This window comes from Motacilla alba, chromosome 2 (assembly GCF_015832195.1).
Source record: "Motacilla alba alba isolate MOTALB_02 chromosome 2, Motacilla_alba_V1.0_pri, whole genome shotgun sequence".
In the NCBI taxonomy this organism is placed as follows: domain Eukaryota; kingdom Metazoa; phylum Chordata; class Aves; order Passeriformes; family Motacillidae; genus Motacilla; species Motacilla alba.
This window is the reverse complement of record NC_052017.1, coordinates 51635049-51653467: the sequence shown is the minus strand read 5'-3', so window position 1 is coordinate 51653467 and position 18419 is coordinate 51635049. Positions and strand designations below refer to the sequence as shown.

The following is an 18419-nucleotide window of genomic DNA, read 5'->3' as shown; positions in this document are numbered from 1 at the left end:
CAATCCATATATGGGTCATTCACTTCAGAATTGGACCTCTTGATCCTTGTGGATCCCTTCCAATTCTGAATATTCTGTAATTGTAGTGCTTAAGTGATTCTCTCACTTATGTTAGTTACTCCACATGTTCAGACTCCTCTTGAGTCAGTGGGTTTCTAGACTTCGTGGGCTGTGAGTCAGTGTTTTCATTCTTCCCCCTGCCAAAATCACCTTTCACCCAGCTGGCACTTTAGACTGATGAGTTGCCCCTGTTTATTCGTCCTTCTGCCCCTATCTTGGGCATTCTGCCAAGCATCCTTGCGATCTCTTAGTTCAGTATTCCACTGTGACTGATTTCAATACATATATAATCCTAAATTCCTTTTTTCCTATTCTTTCTCAACGGCTGCAGTTACTGAGGCATATTGAGTGTATAAACTGAGCTTATTGCTATGTAGTTTATCAGTTTGGAAACCCAGCATCACAGGGACCGCTGCGCTTAACCGAGGGGTCTCGCCCACCTCCCCAGCGAGGCGCTACCCCTTGCCAGCCCCGTGCAGCTTTCTGGGTGTTTCCGGAGAGGAAGGTCCCAGCTCGGCGCCTGCACCAGCTGCCTCTGGCTTCAGCCCGCCCCTGCAGCGCCTTATTGGATTCCCGGCCGAGGGGGTGTTGCCGGCGCGACAGCGGCAGGGCGTGCGGGCGCTGATATGCCGGAGCTGCGGAGCGTTGTATAAGAAGGAGCTGCAGGGAGCGGAAGAGAATTAAACGGGACCACGTTTCTCCTCTGTGAGCTGAAGAGGTTAGTGGCTATCGCTTAATCCCTGCTAGCTGTAATTAGGATGGAAGCAGGGCTTTCGTTTTCTGTTCCTCGCCTCCCCAGGATTGCTCGTCACCGGCGTTTCCCCCTCGATTGTGGAGGATTGGGGGAGTCCTGCAAGTCACGTTGTCCTAGCTGCTCCAAAGATACCCTCCGCACCGAAGGGGACGGGCCACCACCTGGGGAGGGGAAAGCAGAGAGAAAGGGTAAAAGGGAAAAGCCCTTTGTTTGGAATAATGTCCAGGTGGCAGTGAAGCAGAGTACTAGCGTGTAAATGATGTGGAAGTAGCCAAGTAGCATCTTCGAGTGGCCAGGGCACTGCAGGGTGAGAATGTGAGAGGTCATGGAAAACCTTTTCTTCAAACTGGACTTCTTTTTAGAAGCGCTGAGCTTCCCTCCAGTCCTGTGAAAATCAACGTTTACTGTAGCTATTTGATGCTCCCTTCTGAAACACCACACCATCAAGCAGGCTGTACCTCAGTTTACCCATGTGTAAAGTGAGAATCAGAATAATTTCCTTTCGTAAAGGGACATGGTGGGACCATATTTCAAACAGCTTTTGGTGGGAGAAAGGTGATTCTTATGTTCTCAGATATGGTACAGAATCCGTGCATAAAACACATTGACACTTAATTACTTTATTGACACTTAATTACTTCACAGCTCTCACTTATCTCTAGTAAAAAAAAGGAAAAAGATGCATCAAGGGCTCAATCTACGCACAGTGAAAAGACAAACTCAGCCTTTATATAACTCCTGTCATCCTGCTGAACTTTTGTGTTGGAGCTTGTTAAAAACCCCAAACAAGTCATGTTAATTAGGGCAACAGTTTAATGAACTGATTTTGTGTGAAACCATTTTTTCCCAATTCCTTGCATTGGTTTGCGAAATTAATTTTTGTGGAATGAAGATAGTCTTTCAGCTGTTGGATCTATGGTTACAGATGTGAACGCAGAATGACATTGTGCCAAAAATCAATAACATAGTGTTTGAACATCTTTCTGTCATTTGTGTTGATAAATGAGAAAATGAAGACAAATATGTTTCAATAATGTAAATCCAACTTAAAGTTTAATCTTTATAATATAAAGACCAATGGGTTAATATTTTTAATTATTTTCAGAATATACAAGAAAGCCTTAGGTAGTCTTACTAAAAACTGTCACAAGCAGTGCATACCACTTAGAGAGTAATTATTAATAATTAAATTATAACTAAATATTATTAATATAATAATAATTGATAGTAAAATACTCTACAGTTTCTTACTATTGGATCAGGAAACTTCCCTTATTCCGGAGTCCCGATTTTTCTGGACTCCTCTTCCTGGGTTTACATCCAATGGTCAAGAAGTTTTTTTACTGATAGAAATCTCTCAGTTTCTTCAAAGAGTGAACTGAGTTACTGTTTGTGAAGAGCTGGAGTTTAATTCAATGAAGTATGGTTTGTGTTATTCTTAAAGGACTGGCAGTGCTTATTTTGTAGAGCTAAAAAGGAGACTCAACCTTTGTCATTTTCAACTTCTTAGTGTCCTCATTATTTTCCCAGTTGTGCTAACTGGGTGTTTCAACACCCACTCCTCACCCCCAAAACCCAATGAGCCAAATAGACCCCTGCATTAAGGTCTAAGCAACTTCACTTTAAATGTCAAAGGGCAGACTCGTTGTTTTTTTTTTCTTTTGTCATGAAGAATATCTGCTGTATCCACAGACTCTGAAAACTAAACTCAGCAGAAGAACAGGACCGCTTTGCTCTCTGGACTAAAAATTAGCTGGCATTGTCAAAACAAGTGAAGATAAATGGATAAATTAATGGTCCAGTTTTCAAATTAAAATGGGAATAATTTTCCATCTTACACCATGGTGTCAGGACTTCAGTAAGATGCAGGACTAGAACACACATTGGCATTTTTGCTTTTCGGTGATGACTCTAAAGTCACCTGAGTTTGATCCATCTTGTAGAGGGAATATTGTACTCTGTGTTGTGCAGATTAGTTGTAGGAAGCTTCAGAGGGTATTTGCCATTACCACTACTGTGGTCCACTGAAGCTGTCTCTGCACTGCCATCCTTGCCCTAGGCACGCAGAGTGAGGCAACAGGAGTTTAAACTAAACAAAGTTGGGAGGAAGCGGAGAAACTAACAGAGTTTGGATGAATGTGGTGGTGGGACAATAATGCCCTGAGGGAGGAATTCCTGTGTTTTACACAGCCATACAGCAACATCAATGTATGTAGGATTGTGGATAACTTTCACCTCGAATTTTCAGGCGACCATAGATTTTTCTGAAACTTGCAGGTAGAGCTCAGTGTGTTAACCTACATTGTGCTCATAGTGCACCTTATTAAGTGAGGCATTAAAAAAGTTTCTTCACTGAGTGGGGAAGCAGTGGCGCTTAGGAAAGAAAAACAGTCTGAAAGCCAAGGCACTCTTGCAGTTTAATCCTGTAGTTAAAAAAAAAAAAACAAAACAAAAAACCAAAATCAACAAAACCCCACTCTGGATAATCCATGCCCTGTTGTAACTTAAAAGAACAAAGGTTGCTGAGGAGCTGTCTCATGTCTCTGGAGCTGGCCTTGAACCTTGGCAAATGTTCTCGTGCCTGTAAAGCCAAAGTGTGGGACTTAGATCTTAAAACCTTATAAAATAAGTGCAACTATAATAAAAAGATTAAGTATATTTATGACAACAAATGACTTGTTTCCTCTCTATTCTCTGAGTAAAAAGAGCTTTGGCTTCTTGTCTAACTGAACTTAAGTGTTCCTTAGACTAACTTTTGCAACTCGGACAGAGATCTACTGTGCTAATTAGAAAACATTGCAGAAAACCCACCTGACTGGGAAAGATAATGAAATGCATTTGCTAATCCTGTTTCTCCAGATGAGTACAACCCACCACTTAAACAACATGAGTTGAACAATTAGCATAAAATAGATTTCTACCTTTTTTTTAGTTATTTTTTCCTCATCATGGTTTTATTAACCAGTTAAAAGGAGCCTGTTTGTGGCAGCTAATGCTCCTGTTGTAGTAACTAACCTAAATACTAAATTAAAGGCTGCACAACACTGGCTAATAAAAAGAGAAGCTCTCATGGCTCAAGTAATGTTACTGCGTTTATTAACTTTCCCTCTCAGTGAAATGTGTAGGTACAAAGTCATCTTTATAATCTAGTCATTACCTCTGTTCTCTGAGTGAGAGGAGAGAAAAGCTGTCAGAAAGAGCATGGATTATTGAATAATCCCCAAATAACAGAAAGGATGTAGTAGTACAGGATGTGAGGGGTAAGTTGAGACCACAGTCGTTCTAGTTAAAACGTCATGGGTGATTCTTTGCTATGCTGGAACCGATACAGCTTTGTGACCCTTTCTGTTGCTAGGGAAAGCAGCCCTTAGTCGGTATTTACTGTCTTTTGCAGGCTCTGACACGGATTAGCAGCAGACTGGTTAGTCTGTTATTTGGTGATGAACATGGAGATCTCGGTGGCTTGCTCGGACTTGTCTTTAGAGTAATTAGCTGGTTTTTCTCAGACAGCACAATTGTGTGCAGCTGGAAGTGGGATCAACATGTTGGTAGAGATCTCTCTGTGCTTAGTGTTTGGTCTTGGTGACAGAAGATATGAAGTATGAAGGACTGAGGTGGGGGGTTGTGGTTTGTTTATTTGTTTTGGTTTTGTTTTTGCTGTTAAACCAGATTCATAGCATTTGAATGGAGATGGCAGATTAATTTCTGGTTTTTGTCTTCCTCCAAAGCTTTGATTCTTTAGTGGCAAAAATCTGTGAAGAACTCAGATACTCAGACTGGAACATGGATAAGGAGGAATTCTGTACTGTTTATAATTCACAATTAAGTGATGAGGCTATAAACCAGGGTGGTATGCTTCTGGCATTGGAGGGCATCATGGGCTTAGTCTACTTTCATTCTTGTTCAGTTTTAAACAGAGGTAGGCCTGGTTTTGGTAAGTATAGAGTACTTGGATTTGCAGTCCTGCAGTGCAGTATCTGTTAAAAACAGTCCCGAGGCATCTGAGATGTCTCAGGTTTGTAATCCAGAAGTCAGGAAAACCAATCCCAGCAGTTATGTTTTCCCTAGGAAATGTGTTTTTCATTTGGATTTTTTTAAAGTCTATTTTACATTTACTTACTTGCTTAGAGAAGTGAAATTGCTATCTGTACATTTAGCCCAATATTTGCAAATTAAGATGTACTGCCTGTTCTTATATGCCTGGCATCTGAAATGAGACCTTAAGGCTGAGGGCTCTTGAATAAATATTTTCAAAATAAATAGGTCATTTGCCTGACTCTACTTACTGTTCAAAAATAATAGTCTTCTGTGATGTGTTTCCAACTCTTCTTGAATGGGTCCTGGTGACAGCCTGACCTAGTAATATTCACAATAGAGATACAATGAAGATATAGCAAAAGAACCATAACAATAGCTGTATTATATGGTAATATAAAGGGGGCTTAAAGTGTCTGGTCCTTTGTTTTAGTGTAGATAAGAGCTTCCTTTCTCCTCTTGCCCTGCAAACAGGGGATGTGGCCATGTAATTCTCTGGCTGCTCTGAGCCCAGTTTTTCTGATAAGGCTTCATCAGAAAGGGTACTGCTTTCAAGGACACAGCCTTAATTCCCTGGTATCTTTAAAGAAGGCTGAATTTTGCACCAGGGAGATGTATGAGGCACCTTTTTTTCCTTTTTTTTTTTTTTTTTTTGTGTTCATGTACTCAGGTAGAGAGAGCACCTTTCAGAAACAGCTGCTGGTCTGCTGTATGTTACCCATCCCTGTTGCTTGGGATAGCTGGAGCTTCCCACCACCAAATGGCCAGTAATATCAGAAACAAAATTTTCCTCTCTTTAAGCACAGGAGGCAAAGTCCTCCTATTCTAGGTGCTCTTAAGTTATCAACTCCTAAGGAAGCATGAAGGTGCGGATAACTCCGGCATTCAAGTTTCCTTTGGTTAAATGACTACTAAATGAGATGCCAACTCTTCATCTTTTGCCCGTGGGATCTCATACAGCCGTACTGACAGGTGGCCTTTTTCATCAAGAGAATCATTATGAGCAGGAAGAACTGATGAAGTTGCCAAGTCACTCTCCATCATATTTGGAAAGTCATGGCAACTGGGTGAAGGCCCCAGTGACAGGAAAAAGGGAAACATCACACTCGTAGCAGGGGGGTTGGACTAGATGATCTTTAAAGGTTCCTTTCAGTCCAAACCATTCTGCTGTTCTAAGAAAAAGAAGTGCAAAGTACATTCCTTTACCGTGTGCTCATGATTATTATTTTTATTATCTAGCTCCTACATGATCTTATTTTTGCTTATATCCCTATCTGGAATAAACTTTCCTATTCCAGACTGCAGAACAAATCCATCAGGAGGAAAAGCCATCCAGCCTTATAGCAAGTGTAGTCAAATGGCTTGTGATCTCTAAGTTGGACTCAAGCTGTTATTTGGCCACACTATTACATTTTTTGTCCAACTCAGTTTGATCCTAAACAAAACCAGTGGGATGGATTATTGCAGACAGTTGTCATTCACATTTTCTGAGCTGCTGAGGTTCCGCTTCTGCCTTTAAGTACTCAAGTTTGACCATGGGAGGAAAGAATAGAGATTTAGTATCTAATATCCAAGATGGGCATCTATAAAAGAGTGACAGCTTACAGATGCCCACCTGTACTGTTTGTGTTTATCGTATTAATGTAAGGTGCCTTGGTTTTCCATTTCTAATGATAAATAAAGAAATTCTGTGTTTAAAACTGGTTTTGTGGAGGGGCCACAGTCATACCTGAGATGTGGATGGTTTAAATAATAAATATTAAGCTCACAGTCTTCTTTCCCAGAACCTCAAGATGCTTTCTTGAGTTTAATTAGCAGAAGGTAAGGACGGAAGAAGTGATTTAGACAGACAATTTAAAAATTAGCAAGGCTGAATAAAGTAATGAACAGGGTTGCTGTGACATTTCAGAATTGCATTTATGTTACTATTGGCAGCACAGGATATGGTGGTAGCTCAGCAAAGCCACTCTCTTCTTTTCAGAACTCAGTGGCCTCTTTGGGTGTTAAAAAGGAATGGTGCAGTTAAGGACATGAACTTGAGGTGGGGACAAAGCTCTTCTCTTACAAGAGTAATTGTAAAATCTTTTCACCAGAATATTGCAGAAAAAACAAGATGGGTACAGTCCAGTAAAATCAGGGAAAAAGAGGGAAATGTTTGCATTATGTTTCAAATGGAAACATTCATTCCTGGGAATCTATTTTCATGATCCAGTTGTTTTTCTGCCTCTTTTAAGAGGTCTGCTTTAAAAGGTGTATTTTCCTCTTCCGATGCCCAGAGTATTGTCTGCTCCTGAACATTTGCAAGAGCTGTTTTAGTTATTTCTAAATTAGGTGCTTGTGCAGATCCTGCCTGTGATAGGATATGATCCATTTTATAACAACCACAATTGTTATAAATAAAGTAATAGCCCACATTGATTTGGCAGAGAAAAGAGGAGTGATACTGGGTTCTCTTATCCCAGTTACATGGCCATGCTGATTCTGAGTAAGTTGTGTATTTGAAACACTCCTCTGAACAGACAGCTTCACTAAAACCTTCTAGCTCACATCTTTGAAGGCAGACTGTAAGGAAATGAAGAAGCCAGGGGTGGTGCTTAAGTCTATCAATCAATTATAGTTATTTTTACACAGATTTTTGGAGAGGGTCTTTGAAGTTGCCAGCAGCTTCATTGGTCCCAAACTGATGAGATTTAACAAAGTATATAGAAGCTGTGATGCCGTTAATATCCTGGCACAATCCATCCTCTACCCTTCTTCAGCTAGTGGCACTGTGTGAACTCAATCATCGAGTCAGTTTATAATTTTTTATGAGTTTTGTATTCATTGTGCATTCATCTTCAGGAACTGAAATACATGTTCATCTTTCTTTAGACATGTTTTAAATATAGGTAGCTTTGGAGTGGCTTTAGCCAAGTAGAATCTTCTACTTTGCTTGAAGTTGGACCAATTCGATGACAGTTTTTTGGGGTCCTTTTGAAGATTTTATGGAACAATAAATCTGGTGATGATGAATCTGTAAAGAGGCAGACAATTGTAAATAGGAAGCAATTTGTAGGTTGTTCTTTTGCTTGTTTATTAACCCTGAGCATGTCAGGTTCTACCTTGGCATGCTTGAAGATTCAGGTTTTGATACACTCAAAGCTGACCAACTGTACAGACAAATCAAAACTAATGTTATTTTAGCCATCTTCTTGGCATATAAAACTGCATCTCTTCTTGCAGGAATTGCAGGGTTTGATGTGGGTAAACCTAGGAATTGGGAGATGGGGGGTTAGCTTTTGCATAGTTACACACAAGTAAAGCATTGTTCTTCCTAAAACACTTTGCATGGAACCTAATGTGCAGTTGCAGTACTGTGGGAAATATGTTTTTAGAGGTTTTCTTTAACTTTCGTAATGTTTTTGTTTTCTTTTACTTTTTTATCATGTTTTCGGTAAGATACCAAATACCCCTCTAGTGGCTGATAACCTCGAAAAGGTGTTTGCTTTCTCAGGACAAATTTAATAGATGAGTAGCACCTTCCAACTACTTGACTGCTAAAACACATTGAATTGCAGACTAACTCTTCATGAGAGAGAGGCTGGCCTTTGTGATTCTTAAGTGATGTGTTGCCCATTAAGATGAAAAATACTGAGCTCTGCAGTTAGGAGGGAGTAACTGCAATTATTACTCTTCATTCAAAGCCTTCTGGTTTTCCCTGCTCTCAAAAATTTATGACATTGATAGATTTCCAAAAGGTAAGGGGAATGGAGAGCATCCATTGCATTTTGCAGGCCCTGCTGAGTGGTAGACTGATAAAATGGCAGAGGTGATAGGGCATAATTTTTAAGATTACAACATTATGCAAAAGTTTATCTATTTCCTAAGTTATCTCAATCTAGTTATTAATGAAAAAAATTTACATCACCCTCTATTTTAGAAGGGTTAACACTTATTTTTTTTTCTCTGGGTTAGAGGATGAGATGAGTTTTTAAGATTACAACATTATGCAAAAGTTTATCTATTTCCTAAGTTATCTCAATCTAGTTATTAATGAAAAAAATTTACATCACCCTCTATTTTAGAAGGGTTAACACTTATTTTTTTTTCTCTGGGTTAGAGGATGAGAAGTTCAGCTAAAAAAGTACACTTGTCTGACTAGGTAAATTCTGTGTGTATATTGTTTTCTTTGAAGAGAGTATGAGGCAGGCCTTCAGTGATATGAGTTGCTGTCATGCTAGCAGTGCAGGCAGAGGGTTTCATCAGCCATGGTAAGCAGTGTCTTTATAGTGACTGCACTGTGTAGTAGGAGTTATTTTTTCATTTGGGGAATTCTCAAAATAGGTCAGCCTGTTAGAGATCTGGGATGCAGTGACCTTTAGTGGCCCGGAAGATAGGTATCATCTATTGGGTTGAGTCCATAAGGATATTAAAAGAACATACTTGTAGCTGGATATGTGTTTTGTTCTTGTGCATACTAATATTACAGTCAACAGCAAGAGATCTTTCTTAATGGACTTGTAGGAGTATTCTCATTGAGATCAATGGGATTACTTGTGATTAAAGCTCAGCAGGCATATAATTCCTTTTAGGATTTGGGTTTCAGATTAATTTAACAACAAGAGAAGGGAAAGAAGAAACCTATAGTTTTGTTGTTTGTTGTAGAGCATTGTTTTATATAGATAATTCAGTGTAAACTTTATAGTCATATTTTCTAGATGTCTGATTTGTGTGGGATTTCCTGTCATGAAAAAGAGAGGTTGTAATAATACCTACTTCTCACTTTGCACTTATTGTCAGTAGGTCTGAAAGTGCTTTACAGAAGAAAGAGGTTCCCACTGTTCTGGAACTGGGGACTGATAGGGAAAGGGGGTGTGATTTGCTTGCCTTGGGTCAACCAGTGAAATTCTGTGAGAAAGTAAGGGTACAGCCTGGAAATACAGCTTTCCTGCTTCTGCCCAGCCCAGCTCTGCATTCTTTAGGCCCTCTGAAGAAGAAAGAGCTTGTAGAAAGGACTGCAGTAATTGGCAGGAAAATGCAGGGGCAAATGTAGTAAGTGAGAAAATATTTCAGAACATTTTTCTGTATTTGTTCATCACCACTTTCAGTTGTGTTACGCCAAAAGATTGGAAGCCTCTTCTGACATCAGAGTTTATCTGCAAAACACTTGCCAGTCTATCAAGGGAGGTGGAGAAGCCTCTTCTCTCAGAAGGTGACACAGCAAAAACAAAATGAGCAGCGTAAGCGAGGGAAGGGAATGGGGCTGAGATTCTTGGGCATGTCTCATGGGCTGTCCTGTCATCTACACCTCTTGTGATTAGCTCTGAGCAGTTTTCTCAGTAATGAAGGTATGGATAAGTAGTTCTCCAATTTTTTTTTTTTTTTTTAAACATGAAAAGCACTCAATTTTAAACAGTGTAAGAGTAAGCATGAAACAGCAGTTCCTTTGTATGAAATAGGTGTTGTTTAAGCAGAGTCTCAGTAATTAGTGTTCAGACACTTAGCTGTGCAGAGACTGCTCTGGGGGCTTTATTGCTCTGCAGGGAAGCTAGGGGACGTGGTTCATAGTCCCCAGGGACCTGGCAGAGTTCAGCTTCGTGATAGCCTTAGTGTTTATGCAGATGTTAAGTCAAAAATATGGTGAAGGATGTTTCATGCTTTTTTTTCCCTTTTTTGAGTTAGTACCATTTTTGGCTTTATTCGGGGTTATTTTCTCAGGCACAGATCAGTACTGTAGCAGTACTGTTGTTTGGTCACCTGGAAAATTAGGATCTGTGAATCACTGATAGCTCCAAAACACTCCATTCTCCTGGATGGACTTCACTGCAAAGTAATTGACTTGCTACTGGTTAAAATTCTCTTCTCTTCTCTTCTCTTCTCTTCTCTTCTCTTCTCTTCTCTTCTCTTCTCTTCTCTTCTCTTCTCTTCTCTTCTCTTCTCATCAAATTCACTTTCAAAAACTGTTATGGAACATTAAAGCCTGAAATAAATTTTGGGGACATTTTGTGGCTCTCTTTGCTTTAGGCATATGCTAATTAGCCACATAAAAGCAGTCTTTTGCTTAAAAAGTAGCAGTGATGAGGCTGCAGTTATATGCAATTGTTTATTTACCCACCAGAAGTTTCACAAGACATTCTGCAATTCAGTCCAGAGCAGTTCCTGGAAACTTATTATAAGTAACAGTTTATTTTTTTTAAGGAGATATTTTTATAAAATAAAAACTGGAGTCCTCCATGTCTATATCTTAATTAATTTTTCAGGTGCCCCTAAGCAGGCTCAGTATTTTCTTGGATAGTTTCAAACTTAGCAGTGTAGGTATATTGAAATGTAATTTGAGTTTCAAACAACATGAATCTGACTGAAGATAGGTCCCAGAGATAGGTAGAGAAGCTATTTTAGAAGTGTTTTTCCTCTTCAGACTAGCAACCAAATCTGAATCACAAAGGGTGACCACAGACAAGGGAACAGGACAAAATGGTCATCCTTAGCCATGCATGTACATCACAGAACTTCTGTTTCAATCCTCCACAGTGTGGAATATGTCACATTTTAAAACCAGATCTTCAGATTTTTTTCAGTACTTCTCATGGTTTTATATTACTTTTGTGGGATGATTTTGCTTCGAATATGGAGTTGCACGCTCTGGAAAGCAGCCATGTCATGGGTGTCAGGACCACTGCAGACTCTGGGGTTAGCAGAACCGTGTTTAAATAAAAGTTTTCCTCCTGCTCAGGTATTAATGCTGGAGACGGCATACCTGTTCCAACTGCAGTTCTTTATTATCAGCCATCTGCTGAATAGAGTAAAGGTGCTTGTTTGGCAGCTTAACACAGCGTCTGTCCATATATCAATGTAACTATATCAACTTCAACTTTGGCAGTCAGCTGGAAAACCATAATTTAATTGGTGAGCCTGCATATAAATGTAAAACAATGCAGGCATGTTGTTCAAGTGGCATTTAAAAGCCAGGAAGAAAAGTCCCCGCTGGCTGTTTCCAAAGTACAGTGGTGCCAGTTAGGATGAGAGATTGTTTTCTGCTGGCAAATGTCTGTGAGCATTGGTGCCTTGAAGTTATAACTCACTCAGCAGAGCCAGTGCGCCTGTCAGAAGGCTGTGGCCTGGATTATAATAGCCAGAGAGATGAAGAGGTGCTGGCAGGGCAGATGTTCAAGTTCATAACAAAGAGCTCTCAAGGAAAAGCTACATGGTTGCTCTATTATTTCCAGGTGCTGGAGTTTTCCTCTGAAATGTGGAGGCTGTAAATGGTTTTGGCAGGTTTTTGAGAGAATTTCTGATTCTCATTTTATGTTCATTTAATGTTTTAAAGAGAAGTGGTGAAGAGCATGAGGAGTTACCTTTCTGGCTGTCTTTTTCTTGCAGAAGACTTTACTTTTCTCTCTAGGTTGCAGTAAAAGCAGAGCAAAAATAATCCATCATGCTAACTGAATTCAAACAATTTTTTTTTCCCTTTTTATTTAAGATCTTTCAATTGGGAACCTGTGCAGGGTCTCCATCCAGGAGGTACTTCAGCATATACAGAAGTTAAAGTGCGTAGCTGGTTTCCTGCAGAAAATAAAGGTATTTATGCCTTTGAATAGGCTGCTAAATTTGAGTATTTGTGAGTTTTTCCTTGGTAAAAGGAAAAACTAACAACACTAACACAATCCACTTGTTCAGCTTCTGCTTTCTGTGCTCTGGGCAGATGTTTCATGCTAAGGGTAGACAATGAGAGCAAGATGTGGTGGCACAGGTTGTAGCATGTACCAACACCCTGAGTACAGCATCCACCAAGTCTCTGGGTATTTGAAATCAGAAATTTAGGGCTGAGAGAAACTTCAGATTTTCATCTTAGTGACTGCTGTTGTCTATCTGGTATTTCCCTGTAAACTTCTGTTGAGGAAGGTTATATGATCCTCATCTCAGGGCTCTGCTGCAGTAAGAGAGAAAATATTTTGTATTATGTCTAAACAACAAATCCATTTGAAGGGAGCTCTGGAAAACTTCCTCCGTCTGTTACAAAAATCAGTAAAAATAAAAACTCCTCAATGCCAGTGTAGCATCATGAAGCTGGCATTCTTTGTTTGGCCAGATGTGTGAGGGGATATCTCCTCCAAAAATCATGCATGCTGAATACAGAAGAGGTCCTGTTTACATACTGTATTTTACATATATATTAATTGATTTTCCCTGCCCTTTAGATATGCTTTCTTTTGTCCTGGGGTCTCTGTGGTGTTCCCTGGTGGACCTTGACAACAGTATTTTCAGATTAAATACTTATCTGTGAGGTTTCTGCTACTCTTAAGATGCATGTGGCACTTGAAGCAGTATACTGCAAAACACCAGCCTGAGATTGCTTCAGGAAAGCCTCCTGCATCAGTGTTATACTATTACCTGTGACATTAACTATAAAATATTTTGATTTCTGACGTAAGTCACTCATTCATATTTGTGGGAACGAGAGTTTGTAAACAGCAGGGAAAATGTAGGAGGCTTACTGAAATTCTTTATATATCATGGAAGAAGGTGCTTGTACTCATTCTGTCCAGACATGCTGTGAGAAATTTTCTTGAGGGGGAGATAATTCCTAAGTTCTGCCTTTTAGCTTGCTTCTGCACTACTTTGCATGGCCTTAGTGATGTTGCACAAAACAGAGGTAAGCCTTACTTCCCACAGGCTTATCTCAGTGAGTGTTAGCAGTTTTGAGATGTTGGGTCCCATTTGTAATTGCACTGGGGAGGAACACTGGTGCTGGTTGACAGATTTCTTTGGACTTACTCCATTGTTTGTTTTGCTGCTAAATATTTTGTTTTGCTGCTAAATTTTGCAAGGTGGGTTTTTTTTTGTTTTGGTTTGGTTTTTTGTGTTAGTTGCTAATGCAGGAAATATGCAGCTGAAGCACAGAAAGCTCAAGAGCAGAGGGGTGATGGTACGATGATATATTGGTGTAGAATAAATTATCCTCTTCAGCTATTTGCCTTTCTCCGCTCTCTTTCTGTGTCATGCAGGGCTCATCTCCCTTGGTAAGAGGAGCCACTTGTGCTGGCTGTCAGTGGGGAAGAGCTTCTACAGCAGTCAGTAGCAGCCACCATCCCCCTTGCCCCAGTTCAGAGGGGACCTGCAGTGAGCCTGGCAGGGCTGCCTGCAACCTGGCCAGGGTGGGTGCTGCTGTGATGTGAGAAGCATTCCTTAGTCACAGCATGTGAGCATGAAAGACATCTCCTAATCTTCTCATCAGCTCTCTTTTTCATACAGCCAATTAGGAAAGGGTGGAGAAAATGCTTTTGGCTGCTGTTGCATCACTTACAATATGACTTTTTTTCAGTATGACAGGAACCAAAGTTCAGCAGCCTTGAAAATGCTTCTGAAATCTTTTTTATTAAAGCTTTAACTCACTGATTTTAAGAAAAAGGTGTGAAAGGCAGGCAGAGCAGTTTGTGATTTGGATTTCCTACTTCATCATTTTTGTACTTGAAAGATTATTGTGGCTGTTATCCTCTTGTAAAGGTTTGAAAGAAGAAGTAAACTTTTATATATTCATCTGGGCTCTCAGATGAGAATTCTCTGTTCTGCTCTTACCTGGTTTGTAACAGTTCTGAAAAACACCTAATTTACTTTTCTCCCTGAGCAGCTGCAGATTTTGGTGTGTGAGCAAAATAAGGGTAATAAAAAGCCACAGCAGGGATGCAAACACAGCAGTTTTTCTCTTAGCTATGTGTGTAAGCACAGGTTCCAGAACATACATTTAATAGCTGTCTCTTTTGGTGTATTAGCCACTGAACCCTTGACCTGGACCAAATGGCTGGTTGCTATGGCAACAGGTTGCACAGTAACAGGTTTTGTTCTTAGGTTGAAATCATCTTGCTTCCCTTAAATGTTAGTTTTGAGGAGATCGGAAGAAATTAGGAAATTCTTTTTCCAAAGGAGAGGCAAAAATATTGATGTTCAGCTACCTGAGCATCTGCAGAGAGACATTCTTTGTTCCCTGAAGAAGGTAGTCAGCTCCCCCACTTTCTCCACTTTGTTGAAGCAGAGGTTAGCAGCTCACCAGAAAAAAAAAATGGAAAAAAAAAAAAAGGAGTTCTTGGAAACAACATGACTGTAGGAGGTTCAGGGGAATTTGTTTGCTGTACGGCTCCAACTCCCAATCCCGTAGAAGGCAATAGGAAAATATTAACAGCTTAACACTCCACTAACCTTGAAAATTTCTGAACTTAAAGTAAGCTCCAGATCAGCTCTTTTCAAGCTGGACTTGTGAGAGACTGGAAAGACCGATTTCTTGAGATGTTACAGGCTGCATGTGTGTGGAGGAAGGACCAGTGCCCTGCCCTGTACGCCCTCACCCTAGAGCCTGTATCTCAGCCTAGCAGCGGCTGCCAATCCCTGGCACACCAGAGGCAATGCTCCACCCCACCTCTGGAGCCCCTAGCTCAGCTCCTGAGTGGACAAATGGCCAGAAGTCCCACCTGGGGGAAGGGCCCAGGAAGGCCAAGGGGTATTTAAGGCCCAACACAAGGCAGTCAGATGTCTTGACTGTACTGCCTCTTGGAATGTCTTTGTCTGTACACTGCTGGAATCCAGAAACTGGTAGCTATGTTTGTTTTTTTCTATATCTTTTCTGGTTTTCTTTCTTTCTTGCTCTCTCTTTTAATTCCCTCTTCTTGGACTTTTCAGTAACTTGAAATTGAACTGTCTTTGAGTTTGCAAAGTTGAATGAGCCAAGTTAATGCTTTAAAAAGTGTTATCTGTTGATTGAATGTTGCACTAAACTTGACAAATTTGTCTGATTTTCTAAAGTTGCCCATAAAATCTTTTTTGTTGTTTTGACCTCTTGAGAGTATCTTCTTGGTAATTCTCCTGTGCATCTAACTCAGAGTACATGAACAACCATAAGCCCTTTTAAAAGTCTCATTGATTGTGGTTGTTTGGAGCCTTAAAATACTAAAAAAGTTCTTGCTGTGACAGTGGCAAACACTGTGGGGGGCGCATGGGAGGTGGAAGGATTGCCAGCTGCGGGGGCACTCAAAACTCAGCATGGAGAGCCGTGCTGAGTGCAACTGAGTGGGGTTTGGATTGGGTGACCTTCTGGGGCTCCTTCCAGCTGAGGTAATTCTGCAAGTCTGTCTCTTTTTCTCTTTGGCCATAGAGAAAAGCAAATGTGAGGGAGAGCCCAGACCAGGACTCTGCCTGTGGGTGGTACTGAAAATGAGTTTTGTTGTTACATTGTCCTCCTTTACCTCAGCCCCAGGCCCCCCCACCTCTCAGCCCTACACACTTCTCTTCCCTGGTGAATAGTGTCATCATGCCATACCTCAAATACTTGGTAATAAAATGTCACTGTAATTCCTCTAGAGAACTCTTTGATATATCACTAATTTATTTTCTTACACTAAACATGCTGCTCTGTGTTTTACCTTTGTATCTTTTTGGCATGTGTAAAATGAGTGGCATTCAGCACCGTAGGCAGGAGCTTAAAGGAAAACAAAATGCAGAAATGGCATGTGACTGGAGGGGGGATCTTTTTTCCTTTGTGCCAGCAGCTGTCAACCTCTTGCTCTGCCAAAAGAGTCACTTATGGCTTTGTTGCTGCGCTGTGATCCTGTCAGACAAGAGGCACAAGGAGGACTTAAGTGGGGTTGTCCATTTACCCATCTCAATCTCAGAAAGATGTGAAGGGCTGCAGCCAAGTGTAAACAATCTAAAGAGTTCACTCAAGTGAAGGGATTGGCAGTGGCAGGAAGAAGACTGAAACAAGAAACAGATTGAAGGGATGCTTTCATGAGATGAAAGGAAGGAACAAAAAATAAAGAGGATCTGATCTGACCTGACTCATTTTAGACCATTTTCCTGTAAACCCTCAATTAATTTACAAAGTGTTGCTAGTCCTCAGGGTGCTGGAACAGTGCAGGTTTGAAAGGTTTCATCAGTTGTCAAGTGCTTCCGCAGATCAACAGCAAATCATAAAACCAACAGAAGGATTTATTGCCAGAGGCCCCGAGCCCAGCCAGTGAGTGCAATACCTGTCTTACCCTCCATACTATGCAGTTATGTCAGCAATTGCATTTGGGAGATGTAAATCTTAAAGAGATGCCTGCTTGTCATTAAAGAGATGGCAGAGCTTTCTTTGTGCATGGAAATGTCAAGCAAGCATCTTGATCAAATTCGGTGGCTGGTTACAGCTTGGCACTGTAGGATGTGCTGGCGGTTACGTGGGGAATGCAAAGATGCTCTTTGCTTCCTGTCCCAAAGTTTTCCAGCTCTGCTGCTGCACACTGGGACTGTCTGTGTGGCACCGTGCTGCAGACACTCAGGAAGTCAGCAGGGTCTATATAAAGGTCTGCTGGGTTTGCAGAACTTTTTGGCTCCTTTCCAGCTTGGAAGTGGCGATATAAATAGAAGAATGTCTCACTTTTGAAGTCTGCCTTCTATTCACGGAAAGGAAGAACTTGGCTGGAGCTGTGATTTAATAGCTGTTAAATACAAATCTCAAGACCAGTCCTATGACAGGCTGAACTGCTGGATCCCATTTCAATGGGATATGAGTGAGCTCAGTAGCCTATGGCATCACATCTCTGCTAGTTGGTTGCTGACACCTGAATAAGGTTTGGTGTTATGAAAGCAGGGTTCAAGAGTATCCATTCTCACACCTTCCCTACTAGTTGCGCTTGTCCCTGTTACAAGAAAAAAATAAAAGTTGCCTTTTTTTTTTATTTTGGACAGATTAGCAAAATGTTTGGGACAGTGGTGGTTGGAGTTGGAATTGCTGGCTTAGCACGAATCCGAGACTTGATGAATCCTATGCCTTCCAGCCCTTCTGAGCACCTGAAACTCTTTGGATTTGTATCCAGGTTAGAAATTTCATGTAGCATGTCTGATATGTATATTGCAATGTTTTTTCTTCTATTTCAAGCAAAAAAGGGAAAGTTTGTGCAAATATGCCTGTCATTCTCAGTGGCAGCTCAGAATTGAGCACAGAAAGCTTTGCAAAAAGGAACAAATAGGTTAGTTACCCTAGTGAGATATCTTTCAGAAATTACTAAAATAAAAACTGAGATATGTTCTTGCTGTATAATCTTTGTGATAAAAAGAAATTGTCTGACTGGAATTTCCTGTAGGTTTAAGGTAGTGCAGACAATAAGTGCACTAATGATCTCATGTCTGCATGACACTTCTAGAAATGTTAAGAAAAAAAAGTTTTACAGAGTTTTAAAAAGTTCTTTTGCAAAAACATGTTTTAATGACCCCAGTACTCCAACTTCATAATAAAATTCTAGTATTTTTTTAAACCAGGTGTTGAACCTTTAGATATCTAAAGAAAATCCCATGATTTGCTACATGCAATAAGGTTGCTTTTTTATCCTTCTTACGCTTCTTAAAGAACAAGAGTTTTTCTCACTAGTTTGGAACTGTGGAAATTTAGTGTGGACCTTCCTCTGAGCATTCCTGCTGGACTGTGACCCATTACAGTGGAGCATAAAAGTTTAAAATAGTTAGGCAGTACCTTTAATGTATCTCAGATTGTGAATGTATTTTTCCAGCTGTATTTAAATTGTGCAGGGTTATTTGAGACAGAAAGGACTGATCAGGTCACACA

At 40.4% G+C, this 18419-nt stretch overlaps 1 protein-coding gene across 3 annotated transcripts in view; it reads left to right on the top strand.

The window, feature by feature from the left end:
- The first annotated feature begins 635 nt into the window (after nt 1–635).
- BLVRA (biliverdin reductase A) overlaps nt 636–18419 on the top strand; it is a 30242-nt gene continuing 12458 nt past the window's right edge. Inside the window, exons 1-3 of one of the 3 annotated variants that reach the window (XM_038128496.1) lie at nt 653–778; nt 12309–12406; nt 17546–17673. In XM_038128496.1, coding sequence (XP_037984424.1) covers nt 17555–17673 — 119 coding nt within the window. In that variant the 5' untranslated portion in view covers nt 653–778; nt 12309–12406; nt 17546–17554. Of the gene's footprint in view, nt 779–12308; nt 12407–15051; nt 15413–17545; nt 17674–18419 lie in introns of those variants that run through there. The other 2 variants (XM_038128495.1, XM_038128497.1) reach the window with 2 other exon arrangements.